Genomic DNA, 13,095 nt, shown 5'->3' with positions numbered 1-13,095 from the left:
CTCTGCACCATGTGGTCTGGCATCTCCGGGCCATGCTGTGGCCTCCCTTATTTCTTAGGCCAGTCCCCTGTGACGCTCCAGGCTCTCTGGGCTGCCCTGAAGGGAGAGAGTTGGGAACATCTATGCCCTGGGAGGCCGGGGTGGCCTGTACATCGGGGGGCTGGGAAGGTAAGAGGTGGCCCTGAGATGGTGGCTCCCTAACAAATTCCCTGGGATAGCAGGAGATGGGTGAGGTTGGGAGTCCTGGAGTCTGGGAAAGGAGGACAGGGCCGGCAATCAAGGAAGGCTTCTGGGAGGAGGTCTTGGAATGGGGAAGGAGGCCCAGGGTGCTGCAAAGAAAACCAAACTCCTTTCTGTGGCTTAAATGAGTGCTACTGGCTTCTTTTCTGTCTTTCAAATTCACTGTCTGGTTGCCTCTGTCGAGCACTCTTGCCCCAGAGCTTTGCATGACTGGCTCTCTCTCCTCATCAAAGTCTCCACCAAACTTCCCCGGCCACTAGCTGAATTCCGCCCCTCCCCTCCCCCTCCCCACCTCTCCCCACACCCCCCACATGTCCCTTCTCATTACCCTGTTTTATTCTCTCTTAGAAGTAGGGGGAGACACATAGGTATAACCAAACTACTTACTAGATAGGAAAATTGCACACTGTATCCCTTCCATGCATACACCCCCCCCCAACACCCCGGCCCTGCCAGTTCAAATGTAAACTCCTTGAGAGCAGGGTCCCCATCTGTCGTGTTCTCTGTGGTGTTCTTAGCACCTGGAGCATCAGGACAGTGACAGATGGATGGCATTCCAGATGGCAGAGAAAGCACAGAAGAGGGGGTATATATGTGTGTATGTGCACATGCACACTGTGAACGTGAAGGTAAGAGGCTGCCAAGAATAGATCCACTCGAACAGACCAAAAGAGGCCCAGAGGCGAGTCCTTTTCAACTAGCCAGTGCCCTGGCTAATGAAACAATTCGTTTTCCAGAAGCAAATGTCCACCTCTAAGACCCATTGGGTACCACTGAGATGCATCATTATGTGCCTGGTATCCTGGGCCGGAGGAGGAAATACCCCGGCCCCCACCCCCAAGCATGGGGACCTTCCTGAGTCAAGGCCCCATCTATGTGTCCTGGCCCAGAGTGGACACTCCTGGTGAGAAGGTCAGGACACACTGGGGACTGAGGCAGAGCTTGACCTCTGACTGGCAGTTCCCCCCGATTTCCGGCTGATACATGACCCACAAGGCAGGGCAGGAAGGACAGGGAGGTATGCTGTTTCGGGGAGTTCTTTCTTTCCAGAGTCTACTAGACACTGTATCCCCTCTCCTTCCTACTTTGTGGTCCGTTCACCGGTCTGCTTGTATCAGATAGGCAGAGCCCTCGGGGGACTGTTGGTACGTGGTATGCCATGTGTATGCCACCATCCACAGTTACTGCTTACACAGGCCTCCGTCAGGCCCCAAGGCAGCTGTTCCCCAGACCACGGCATAGCCCGCAGCACGGAGGACATGTTACTAATGCTCACATCACACAGACTAAAATCCTAAATCCTCTCAAGGCCTTATTTGATTGGACCCCAAAGAATTCATTGCCTTCTCCCTCCCCCTTACAATGTGAGCTTCAAAATCCCAGGCTGAAGTCTCAGCTCAGGCACTTAGTAGCTGTGTGATTTTGGACAAGTCCTCTCTGAGCTGACATCTCCTGTGCAAAGCAGAGATAATAAAAGTACTTGTGGGGCCCCTGGGTGGCTCAGGTTTTAAGCAGCTGCCTTCAGCTCAGGTCATGATCCCAGCGTCCTGGGATCGAGCCCCACATCAGGCTCTCTGCTCAGCGGGGAGCCTGCTTCTCCCTCTCCCTCTGCCTGCTGCTCCCCCTGCTTGTGTTCTCTCTCACTCTCTCTCTGTCAGATAAATAAATAAAATCTTTTTTTTTTTTTAAAGTACTTGCTTCAAAGCCATGAGAATTAAGCAAGCGAATCCAGTAGAAAGCTCTTAGCACGTGCCAGACACACAATAAGCCCTTGGCTACTATTTCTGCTTGTTTCCCTCTTCCTCTGCCCTCTCAGTGCCCCCCAGACCTGCTGTATACATCTTAGGACCCCTGGAGGGAGGAGCCTCAGAGCCCCAGGCCTTCTGTCTCCAGACGAGAATGCAGAGGCCACAGTGGAGGAGGACCCCACTTTAGGGTCACACAGCCAGCCTGTGGCCCGGGCAGGACTTGAACCCAGGCCTCCTGCTGAGGCCCCTGCTCCTTCTGCTTGTCCCCCCTTCTCAGCCCAGCCCAGAGCAGCAGCAAGAGGGACCTACACCTATGTGCTTGGATCCTGTCCGGCTTGACAGCTTTCTTCTCCACTTTCAAGAATGAGTTATATCCTGAGGTCTGGTTCATGGCCCATGTGTAATCTTCCTTATGATGCTTTATCGTATTTCTGGGGCAGTGCCTGCGTGGCTTTGAAGACTCTGGCAGGAGCTGTGACCGGGCTGAATTACATTTACAAGAGGCCTTTAATGCCCTGTGGTCTCGGCTTCCTTAATGGGGATTTTCCTCCTCCTCCTCTTTTTCTCTCTCCCTTTTAATACAGTCCCCGGTGTGGCTTCCCGAGTGCGGTTTGGATTCCTAACAGAGAACTCAAGACCGTAGAATCCCTTCCAGATCTTCCCTCCCTCTTTCCCCTTTCCTACCCTCTGCAGCCTGGGCCAAAGCCCCAAGAAAAGAAAACGTTGCTCCTGTCAGGATTTCAGTGGGAAGGAGAGAAGCCCTATTGGAATTCCAAAAAACTAAAATCAGCCGGGAAATGGCTTGTACAGAAATTCTCCTCTGACTTTGCACCTGAGCGGCAGACCCACGAGCCTCGTGGAGGGGATGGAAGGTGTCCAACCCAAAGGCAGGGTGGCGTCCCTTGCAGGGGGTGGGCGCGAGGGGCAAGTTGGGGGTGCCTTACCAGTGTGGACAGGGTGCCCTCACCCCTGTCTCCCCACTTCTCCCACCCCCATCCCTTCCTTCCTTCTCCCAGCCCTCTCTGCACCTTAAGGAGGCTCCTTCATTGTCCCTTAACTATGAGTTTTCTGCTGGTTCTGCCTGCAGCAGGATCAGGTCTTACGTGATCTATGTATGTATCTTGGGGACATTAAGCTCCGAGAGTGGATCAGCCACCATAGGGGTGGTGGGGCGGGAGGCATCTCCCATCTGCCTCCTTTCCTTTTCGTCCTTCGCCAGCATGAGGAAGGGCATGAGTGCTATTTTTGGAGAATGGATAAGTCATGTTTCATCTCCTTCCGGGAGGCACGCAGGGCAGAGCCAGGTCTGTGGGCCTGGGTCCCTGCTGCAGTTTCTTACTTTCCTCCGTTGCTCCGACGCGTCCTTCCGGGTCCTGTGAGATGCCGCGTGGCCAGGGGCATTTCCGGACCAGGAGATCCTCCAGCTCCCGAGGAGGGAGGCTCAGGCAGAGGACTCAGAAAGTCTGCCCAGGGCTGCTCATCCTCCAGTCAGGCCCGAGAGCGAGAGCCGGTCTCCCGCGCTGCACGATTGTTTCACGAGCTGTCCCCAGGGCTGTGCGCGGACACTCCCATGGCATGCAGGCGGCAAGGCGACAGGCAACCAAAAAAGGGTAGGAGGCAAGGAGGCCAGGAATACCAAATCTGTGACATCTTCCCCCAAGGAAAAGAGGCGGTCTCCAGTGTCTTGATAAATCTTGTTTTATCTCCTTTCAAAAGGAATGCACGTGGCAGAGCTGATTTATCTTGATGACATTGTCCAGTCTACAGAGTGTTGGGCCTCTGACGGGGAGATGGCCTGTCTGCTTGGCTTCAGAGAGGAAGGGAGGAAAGAGAGCTTGAGGGACAGTGCAGGAGAGGAAGATGAATGCAGCAGCAGGCACTTGGGGCGGGGGGTTGGGGGGTGGTGAGGGGCGCCTGCTGTATACAAGGCCTTGTGCTGAGTGGAGTGTAGTGCCAAGGGGAGGAAGGAGTTGGTCACACCCGATATAGGGAGACGAGAGATGCCAGTGGGAAACAAGTCACCCATAACAGGCCAGACTAGCTGCTCTGCTGTCTGACAGGAGCAGGGCTGGTGACCGGGAGCTCAGGCGGTGACAGCTGTTTTCAGTGCCCCCCACCCCTGGTCCCCTACCTTTCACCTCTGTCTCCCAAGGCTGCTCATGGGAATGGCTGGGGATTTTGTTCCAGCCTCGCAAACATACTTGGCTGAAGGAGCCGGAGATGTGATGGTCTCATTTGGTCACAGGCTGGGAGCTGGAGGTAAATGCTCCTCGCCCTCAGTCGGGAAATCTCGGACGTACAGTCCATTTTACCCCCAGGGTTCCCCAGAGGACCTGGGCTGTTGGCTCCCCACGGGGATTAACTGGCTTGGTAATACTTCCTTCCCTTCCCTCCCTTTCCACTCCCCCATGGTGTCTTCCAGGACCCGTTCCCAAATAAACCACCGAAGTTCCTCGTCTCTGGGTCAGCTTCTGGGAAACAGCCTAAACCAAGACAATGCTTAGTACCTCCCTAGGGCCTCAATAGAAGAAGCTCCCATGAACTGATCTTCAAGCTACATTTCTGTTCACATTGCCATGGCCATTCTCTTCCTTAGAACTCCTTTAATGCAAGCAATAACAATCCGTCTCCAACTAATTTCAGCAAAAAATAATTTTCTTGTTTTATGCATGTGGCAAGTAGCAGGTAGACCTTGGGTTTAGAACAACTATGTCCAGCTGCTCAAACGATGTCAAAGGAACCTGCCCTTTGCCGTCTCTTTGCTCTGCGTTTCAACCATTCGGGAAGCATTCATTGAACACCTACTTTGTTCTGGGCACTACTCCTTTCTCTCTGGGGGCTTCCTTCTCAGGCAATAATAAAGATGGCCAGGAGAAGCTCCAGGCTTTCATCCTGCCAGCTCAGCAACTGTGGGAGAGAAAGGACTCCAGCAGAAGTCTCATGGCTGACCCCTCAGGTCCCCTGCCCATCTCTGAGCCAATCACTGTGACTCTGGTTGGCTAGGCTGGGTCACATGCCTACCCTTGCTGCCAGGGAGTGTGGTCAGCCCCTTTGAACCACAAGGACCGGGAATGGAGGAGGGAGGTTCTCCAGAGGGAAATCAGGCAGACAGGGACAATGGATGCCTATTACAGTTTTAGGGCGAGCACTTCACCATTTGTTGAGCTATGTGGGTTCTAAGATGTGTCAGACGGACCCCTGATGGATGGAGGTTTTCAAACATCTGTAACACACAGCAGAATGGGGCACATGCCTTAGGCATGGACAAAGTGTGTAGAAAAGAGGGCAGTTACTCCCAGCGTGGCCAATCAAGGAAGGCCTTCTAAAAAGGGGGCATTGACTTAGACATTGATGGCAGTGAGGCACAGAAATGTTAGCTGTTAGGACTTGAGAGTCAAACCAAAGAGTTCAAATTCTAAATTGAACCAGCTGAAAAGGACCATGCATTGATCTAGTTGTTAAAATTGAATTGGGCTAGTTCGGAAGAGCCTGCTGGGGAGATTGCAGGGGCTGGCATTTCCTGGAAGCCCCACCCACACCTGCAGAGGGGTGTGCCCGCCCATCTGCGCCTGGTGGCCTGAACTGCTAGAGGCTGTGTGTGCAGAGAGGCTGGGGAAAAGTCAGGCTGGGGCAGCCACGCTCCTTGGCATTGGCCTGCGCCCGCCCTGGAAATAGCCTCCCACCTAAACTAAGAATAGGAATTCCTGCCTGGCTGGCAGGAATGAATGCCGATTTCTCAAGGAGGGAAGGGCCTGACAGCAAAACCCAGTGTGTGGGTTGGGCCGTTCTTTGTATTTCTTTGTGAGGTCACTTGGGAGCCGCGCCCACGTCAGGCCATCGATCCTGCCCTGAGACCCAGACAAGGTGATCTGGCCAAGATGGCAGCCTCGGAGGCCACTCCTGGGCCCCAGAAGTCCTGGGCTCTCAGCCTCGGGCGCCTCCTGCCCCCTGGGAGAGGTGACTGCCCATCTCTTGTGTTCTTGATGCTGGGCAGGGGCGGTGGCACTCAGTGGCCAGCTAAAAGGCTAAGAAGCCGAGGGGGTGGGGGGAGAGGGTAGGAGGCTGGGGCCCCATGGCAGCTTTCCCCAGAGTCACCCAGCTCACAGCCCTCTCTGTTCCAGGCAAAATCCTCTTCCGGAGAAGCCACATCCGGGACGTAGCTGTGAAGAGGCTGAAGCCCATCGACGAGTACTGCCGGGTAAGCGTGTGCCTGCAGGTGGGGGAGGGGCCGGCCAGCCAGCCACAGAGTCTGTCTGTCTGTCTGTCCGTCCGTGGAGGAGCACCATCTGTCCCAAACCTTCTGCTGTGGTCTAGCAGGCTCCTCCTGACGCCTGGCATTTCCCGGCCAGGGAGGTGGGTCTGAGTGTCCCTCGGGGAGGGGTCACTTGTGACTGGGCCACTCTCTGGGGCACAAGGGCCTTGGGATCACACTGAGACTTGACTTTTTTCAGAACACGCCTGTGTTTACAAAACGCTATTTTAAATCACCTCCACGGGCGTGGGAGCTCGGTTAAGGGGTCTCCTGCTGAAGGGAGATGTTCTGTATGTGACATTTTGCTGGACACCGGGGAGCTGTTGCTTTGAATTCCTTTTGGGACCAGAGTTGTTGGAATCAATTCTGAGTTCAGTAGCATCTGAGAGTTCTGAACTGCATATTTGTTTATTCACAGAAGTCCTGATGGTTACGGATGTTTATGTGCACATTTTTACCCATGCCAGTGGTCACGCTCACACACACACTCACACAAACACACACACAGGCGTGTGTGCACAGGTGTGTAAAAACAGCTAATGCCAATGAAGAGATGAGACAATTTCAGCGATGTCATGAAGAAGACCCCGTTTGTCTTTCTGGACAAGAGCCTAGACTAGCCTAGCCTTCTACTAGAGCCCAGGACCCCTGCAGGGAAAATGCCAGGCTCCCACTTCATTGGCCTTGACCCATGGCCTCTGGATGCAAGGCTGCCTGGGTTCAGAATCCTCACTAGCTCTGTGAACTTGGGCAAGCCACTGAACTTCCCAGAGCCTCAGTTTCCACATCTGTGTGATAGGGAGACTAGTAGCTCCACAGAAGGTAGTCATGGGGAGGAAAGCGAGTGACGCAGGCCAGCAAGTGCAAGCACGGGAGGAGACTGTCAGCTGACCCCAGCTTTGGATTATTATTACTACAAGGCATAAACAATTTAATGTTCCCACTGGCTTTCATGGGATAGATTTCTTAGTTAAATGTAACCTGCGAGCTGGAATCGAATCCCACTGCCTCCGCACGGGCTCTGTGACTCTGGGCAAGGGAGTCTACCTCTCTGAGACCCAGGTTCCTTCATCTGTGAAAGGACAGGGTAAAGACAGCTCCCTCGAAGGGCTCCTGAAGGGGGCTGGACAGGACAATGTGTATCATAGTGTTTGTCGCTTCTCAAATGCTGTGTCCCTGCACAGAGCTGTGGCTGTAGGGTCTGCTCATTCGCTAATACTTTATGATTCAGAAACACTATGCTGGGCAATAAAAGTGTTTAAGTAAGAAGCAAGTTGCTCAATGTCCTAACTGGTATTCCCAAGCCGATAGGCAAACGAGCACTCCATGGAGTCTCCATTAACCCGAGTTTCAGTTTCATGACTAAGTCGATCATACTTGGTCACATTTTCTGCCGTAACCGAAAAAGAATTCCCAGTGATGAATTCCCTTATGCGAGAGGCTCCTGTTCTTCAGATCAATATTCATTTTTCTCTTTAAAGGGCATTTGCCATTTCCAGTTCAGTTGATGGCTGCTGCCTGAGCTTTTATTTCTCCTTATATCTTTCCCAAGAAGTTAAATAAATGGGCACAGCCCAGGGAGGAGGGGGCGAAGAGTGGGGGAGGCCTCTCCCAGCTGGGAATTTATGGCTCACATCAGCCTGGGAGGCTCCTGGAGCCCGAGGCATCTGCAGTCTTGGGTCCTGGGCCATCCGGAGGAGGAAACTGATAACATCTTATCTCCGGGGATCAGGCTTTGAACAGGACTCCTGAATCAGGATGAGCTTCAGGGGGGCTCTGGGGCCCCAGTGTTGCTGCTGCTCGCTGGGGGCGCCGTTTAAGTGGGGTCTGCAAGAGGCAGAGCCTCCTAACCTGATTAGCACAGACAGGAGCTTCTCAGAGCCAAGTTGGGTTCGGCCAGCAGCTAGCCGTCTCCCAGGCTGTAATTTACTCTGAGAATGGCAGGGGGGCAGGTCAGTGCAGAAGTGACCTTTAATTCTGCTGAACTAGAAAGCTGGAATCTGTGGTCTCGTTGTCGGAGACCTTGGGATGACCTTGGAATGGTCATTAGGGATAAGCCAGAAATAGTCCTTAGCTACCCCCACCCCAGCATTTCATGTCGCAGCTCTGCCTCCCAATGGTCCAGTCTATGGCCATTCGGGATCCAAGTTGTGCTCAGTATCACTGGCCCCTCCATGAATCCCATGGTCAGTGCCATGTACACTCTGCTCCCTGGCCAGCCCTTCCCTTATCCATGTCTGTCCCGGGACACACTGCTGGAGTTTTTATTTCAAATACCCTGCATATGCGGCCATGCTTGGCTGGCCAGCATCTTCCTTGGGCTCCTAGACAGCGTGGACTCCCGGGCCGGGATTTGCTGGGGATTCAAGGGCACCCAAGACTGTGAAGCTGGCTCTGCACCTCGAGCAGTCAGCTCCCCTGCCAGGACTCAGACGTGGAAAGTCTGACCGTGCGGTAGACCTCCCCAGACTTCAGGCTCCCTGCCCTCGCGGGCCAGCCAGTCCCTCTGCCCAAAGGTGGTTTCACAGCCCAAATCTCAGTGTTAATTTTAAACATATATGGAGCAGATTGGATGAGCGTCACGGAAAATTGACCAAGCACCAGCCCGGTGATTGTTTTATGTGGCACTTGAGGGCTGGGTGTCTATCAAGAGGGGTTCCAAAGGCATTTCTTTAACTCCATAAATTAATTTAATGGGCAACACGGTTATGCGGTTAATATTTAATGATTCTGTGGCCTCAAAAAGTCGAAGACTTTCATCTCACTAACAAGCGTGAGCTATACTTTAGGGGCTGGGACTAACAGTTGTGTAAGTGATTCCATTTGCGTGTGAAATACATGTTTGCAGTGTTTTTCTGTGGGATAAAATAAATATCCTGGGGCAGGGGTGGATGGGGGGCAGTGAGAGGCAGTGTTTGAGAGTGATCAAGTCACCCTTTGCCATGGTAATGACGTTTACACAAGTCTCCATTTCCTGATGGGTGCAACTAGAATTTTTTTTTTTTTTGCCCAAAAAGCTAAGATTGCTTCTATTATTCTGCTGTCCAAGAGAGACTTGCTTTCAGGATCAATGGCTTTCTTTGTGGGACAGATGAGGGGTTGGTTGTAATCAGACTAGGGGAGGGGGGGTCAGCCCTCAAGGGGTAAGGATCTCTCCCCACCCCACCCCTGACTCTCTGCACCTCCCAGACTCATTCAGTTTTATCCCCACTTTCCAGGTTCGAAAACTGAGACTATCTGGGGTGGTGGTTCTTCGTCCCGGGCATCTCCCTCCCACCATGCATGGCCCGTCATTGGGTCTCACCTTAATAAAGAGAAAGATTCATGTCCCAACCAAAACACACTCCTTGAAGAAGCACCAGAAGCTTCCTGTTATACTCTGTCCTAGATACAGGGAGACTGACTTCTTGTGGCCTCATTCTAAGAGTGTTGCTGATAGGGAGACTGAAGCAGAGAGCAAAGATTGATGCATTCATGCCTCCCAAGGTGGCTGGTACTCTGGGGAAACCAAGTGATAGAATGTCTCCATCTCTGTTAGTCCATATACCAAGGAAAAGGATTTCTAGCCTGAAATAAAACTGATTGTGTCCCTTTTCTCCTTGAAGACCCTCAGAAGAGCCCCATTGCCCATAAGAACCCATGAGGGGGGGCGCCTGGGTGGCTCAGTGGGTTAAGCCACTGCCTTCAGCTCAGGTCATGATCTCGGGATCCTGGGATCGAGTCCTGCATCGGGCTCTCTGCTCAGCAGGGAGCCTGCTCCCTCCTCTCTCTCTCTCTCTGCCTGCCTCTCTGCCTACTTGTGATCTCTCTCTGTCAAATAAATAAATAAAATCTTTAAAAAAAAAAAAAAAAGAACCCACGAGGGGCTTGGCCGGGCCCTCTGTGGGCTCGTCCGAAGTGCTGCTCAGGCCTCCGCATCTGCCTGTCCTCCGCACCCTGCAGTCCAGCCCATCAAAAGTGCCGCCGTTCCCAACTAGCCAGAGTCCCAAGCTGCCACCCTTTGCCCCTGCTAGTCCTTTTCCTAGGGATTCAGCTCCCATGGTGCCCCTTCTAGAAGCCCCCTGGGTTCCCCAGGGAAAGCTGAGCACCCCTGCTGTGAAAACTGTGCATGCCTCCAGACAGGACAGCAATCCTCTGTAGGAGGACAGTTTCTGTGTGTCCACCTTTTCCAGACCTGGAGCTCCTTGAGGACCACACCTTTTATCTTTGTGTCTCAGTAACAAGCAGGAAGCATGGCCCCATGTAGGTGTCCAGGCAATGTCTGCCAACAAGATGCAAAGATCGCACATGAGCAGAGGACACCTCCCAGGAGGGTGACATGTCCCGGAAGCCCTGATGTACTAGGAGCCCTTGTGACATGAATTCACGTGCTGCTGTGAATGAGATACTGTTTCCATTTCAAAAGGATTTGCAGCCTGGTCCTTCAAAAAGAGAACTCCTGTGTTTGAGATACTGATTTACAGAAGTTCCATGAGCCCAGCTTCCTAGGTAGGGATCCAGGAGAAAGAGTCCAGGCAGGCCAGAGGCAGCCCAGGGGTGGGGCTGGGGCAGGGAGTGGGTGGCCAGCTTGGTGGGACTCCAGCCCCCTGTGCCATGCCCCCTCCGCCCACCCTCTGCCCTTGGTCACTCAGCTTTTGCCCAGATTTCCATTGATGAGAAATCAAGATGATGTTTCTAAAAAGAGGACAATGTTTGATCCCATAGAAAGAGCAGGACGCCCATGGTTGGCCAGATGTAAAACTTTTCTGTCCTTGGACAGACCTACCCAGAGTGGTGGGCTTCGTGGAGGTGGTGGGGGGGGGTCCCTTCGAAGAACGTCTGAGGACAGTCTGCCTAGGGGCCCGTCCCATGCCACTGCACTGGAGAACCCAGGGTTGTGTTGGCCGCATCTGGGTGCAGGTCTCAGAGGCACACAGCCACCCTCTGTCTTATCTGAATTTGTGTCTTCTAGAAGGATGACACAGTGCAAATAGTGGCCCGTGTCGCTGGCTCTCAGAAAACCGTGTGGGGCAGGCCAGGATCTAGAGACCTCAGGGCAGTTTAGGACTGGGGAAGGGGGCACAGGAAGGACTGCCTGATGGCAAACCTGGGTGGCTCTTTAGCACTTCCTCACCAGTCTCCCTCAGCCCTAGGCACCCTCTGCCCTCAGCTAGCTCCCTTGCCTTATTTCTCCAGATCTGCTCTCAGCCAGCTCACGATCGCCCTGGGCCACAGAATGGCAAGGTCAGAAGGGGACTGAAGTCAGCTCAGCTTACATAGGGTGGGGGCCTGCATACCCTAAGCAGCCCCATGGGGCAGCGGCCCCCTCCCTAGATGCTGAGGGCTGGGAGGTCATGCTCATTCCAGCTCTTCCCACCTAGCCTGAATCAAAAGGCTCAGTCGGATTGAATGATGGGTCAGACATTGAGTTCACTCCTAATGGTGCTGTTTGCAGTGCTGGAGCCTTGGACTGTTAGAGCTGGAAGAAGTTTCAGAATGTCTGTGGCCTGGATATGTCCCAGCTGTGTTCTGTGGGCTGTTAATAGAAATTGTTGGAAGACTTGCTCCATAATCAGAGACCTGTGGGTAGTGCGGGAGGCAGTACAGATCAGTAGATCAGATGGAGCACAGGCTCTGGACTCAGATGGCCCAACTGAAAATCTTGCTTACTAGCTATGTGGCCTTGAAAAGTTACGTAACCTCTCTGTGCTTTATTTGCTTCTGTAAAAGTGGAATTAGTCATACCCTTTGAGACGGGTATATACTGTTAATGTGATGATTAAATGAGCCAATCCCCCAGCATGTCATGATTATTAATAAGTGTTGACCTAAACAAAACTCCATAGGTTTCTTCCCCGCAGGACTTCTCAGAGCCTTTGCTGTACTAACGAACATGGTGCTCTCCAAGACCAAGGTGGGCATCTACAAGGCATCATTTCACATGTGCCCACAGAATTCATTTTACCTCCTCCAGCGGGTGTTCCATGAGATAGTGTGAGATTCTATCCTAGAAGAAATGAGTGTGAGGTGGGCTCGGGTAGCAAGTGTATAAGGGCCAGACTGGAACTAGAATTGAGGTCTCCTGACTCCTCTCCCAGTGTTCATTCTCATTTGCATCACTGCACTCACCTAAAGACTAATGACAGCAAAGACAATAGCACAACAACTAAAACTTCCAGAGTGTTTATTCAGTGCCAGGCACTGTGCTAGGCTCTTCCGTGTCACATTCTCACTTAGCCTCTTAACAAATAGGTGCCGTATCAAACCCACTGTACTGAGCTCAGAGAGGGCAAGCAGCACATTCAGCTTCACACAGCCCGTGAACGGTAGAGCCAGGACTCAAACCTGTGTCTGGCTGGCCCTGAGGCCCTCAGGCCCAGACTTAACCACCCAACGGCAGAGATCTTGGATGTCCAATGGCAGACTTTTAGGTCTGGAGGTGTCCTTGGAAATACCCACGTATGGCCCTCTCAGAATGGCTGGATTGAGGAGGGGGGTTCCCCAGCTCTGATAGTCATCATCGGCCCAGGCCTTGGGGACGGACTGCTCAGCTTCAAGGTCTCCTGCCAAAAGATTTTGGCTAGCCCCGGGCTTGGCGGTGGCACTGATGGGAGCTGCCCTGAGCGGAGAGCCTCTCGTCAGCCTGAAATTAGGATGAGCCCTCCATGCGGCTCCCTTCGGGGCTCTCTGTTAAGTAAAGATGCCACGGTGGTTCGACCAAAAGGCCTCTTTGTCTGAGGCCCTCATGGCCCACACGTCCTCTGCCCCCAGAATGCCGGTCTCTGTCGGCATGAAGAGCCCCTGTGTTCGCTTCTGGGGCTGCGCGAGCCCTTGGCCGGCCGGGGCCTGCGCAGCGGGTGGGTGGCAGCATGCTGG

General features: G+C 53.2%; 1 protein-coding gene across 4 annotated transcripts in view; it reads left to right on the top strand.

Moving 5' to 3' along the window:
- The window catches only part of SH3PXD2A (SH3 and PX domains 2A), a 235,251-nt gene that overhangs the window by 109,390 nt on the left and 112,766 nt on the right, over positions 1-13,095 (top strand). For 3 of the 4 annotated variants that reach the window (XM_044240436.1, XM_044240435.1, XM_044240438.1), the window contains one exon: positions 6,110-6,186. In XM_044240436.1, the coding sequence (XP_044096371.1) occupies positions 6,110-6,186 (77 nt within the window). Of the gene's footprint in view, positions 1-5,862; positions 5,946-6,109; positions 6,187-13,095 lie in introns of those variants that run through there. The other variant, XM_044240437.1, reaches the window with a different exon arrangement.

Source organism: Neovison vison, chromosome 2, assembly GCF_020171115.1.
Source record: "Neovison vison isolate M4711 chromosome 2, ASM_NN_V1, whole genome shotgun sequence".
NCBI lineage: Eukaryota > Metazoa > Chordata > Mammalia > Carnivora > Mustelidae > Neogale > Neogale vison.
Note: the sequence above shows the minus strand (reverse complement) of the source record. Positions and strands in the feature narration are given on the sequence as shown.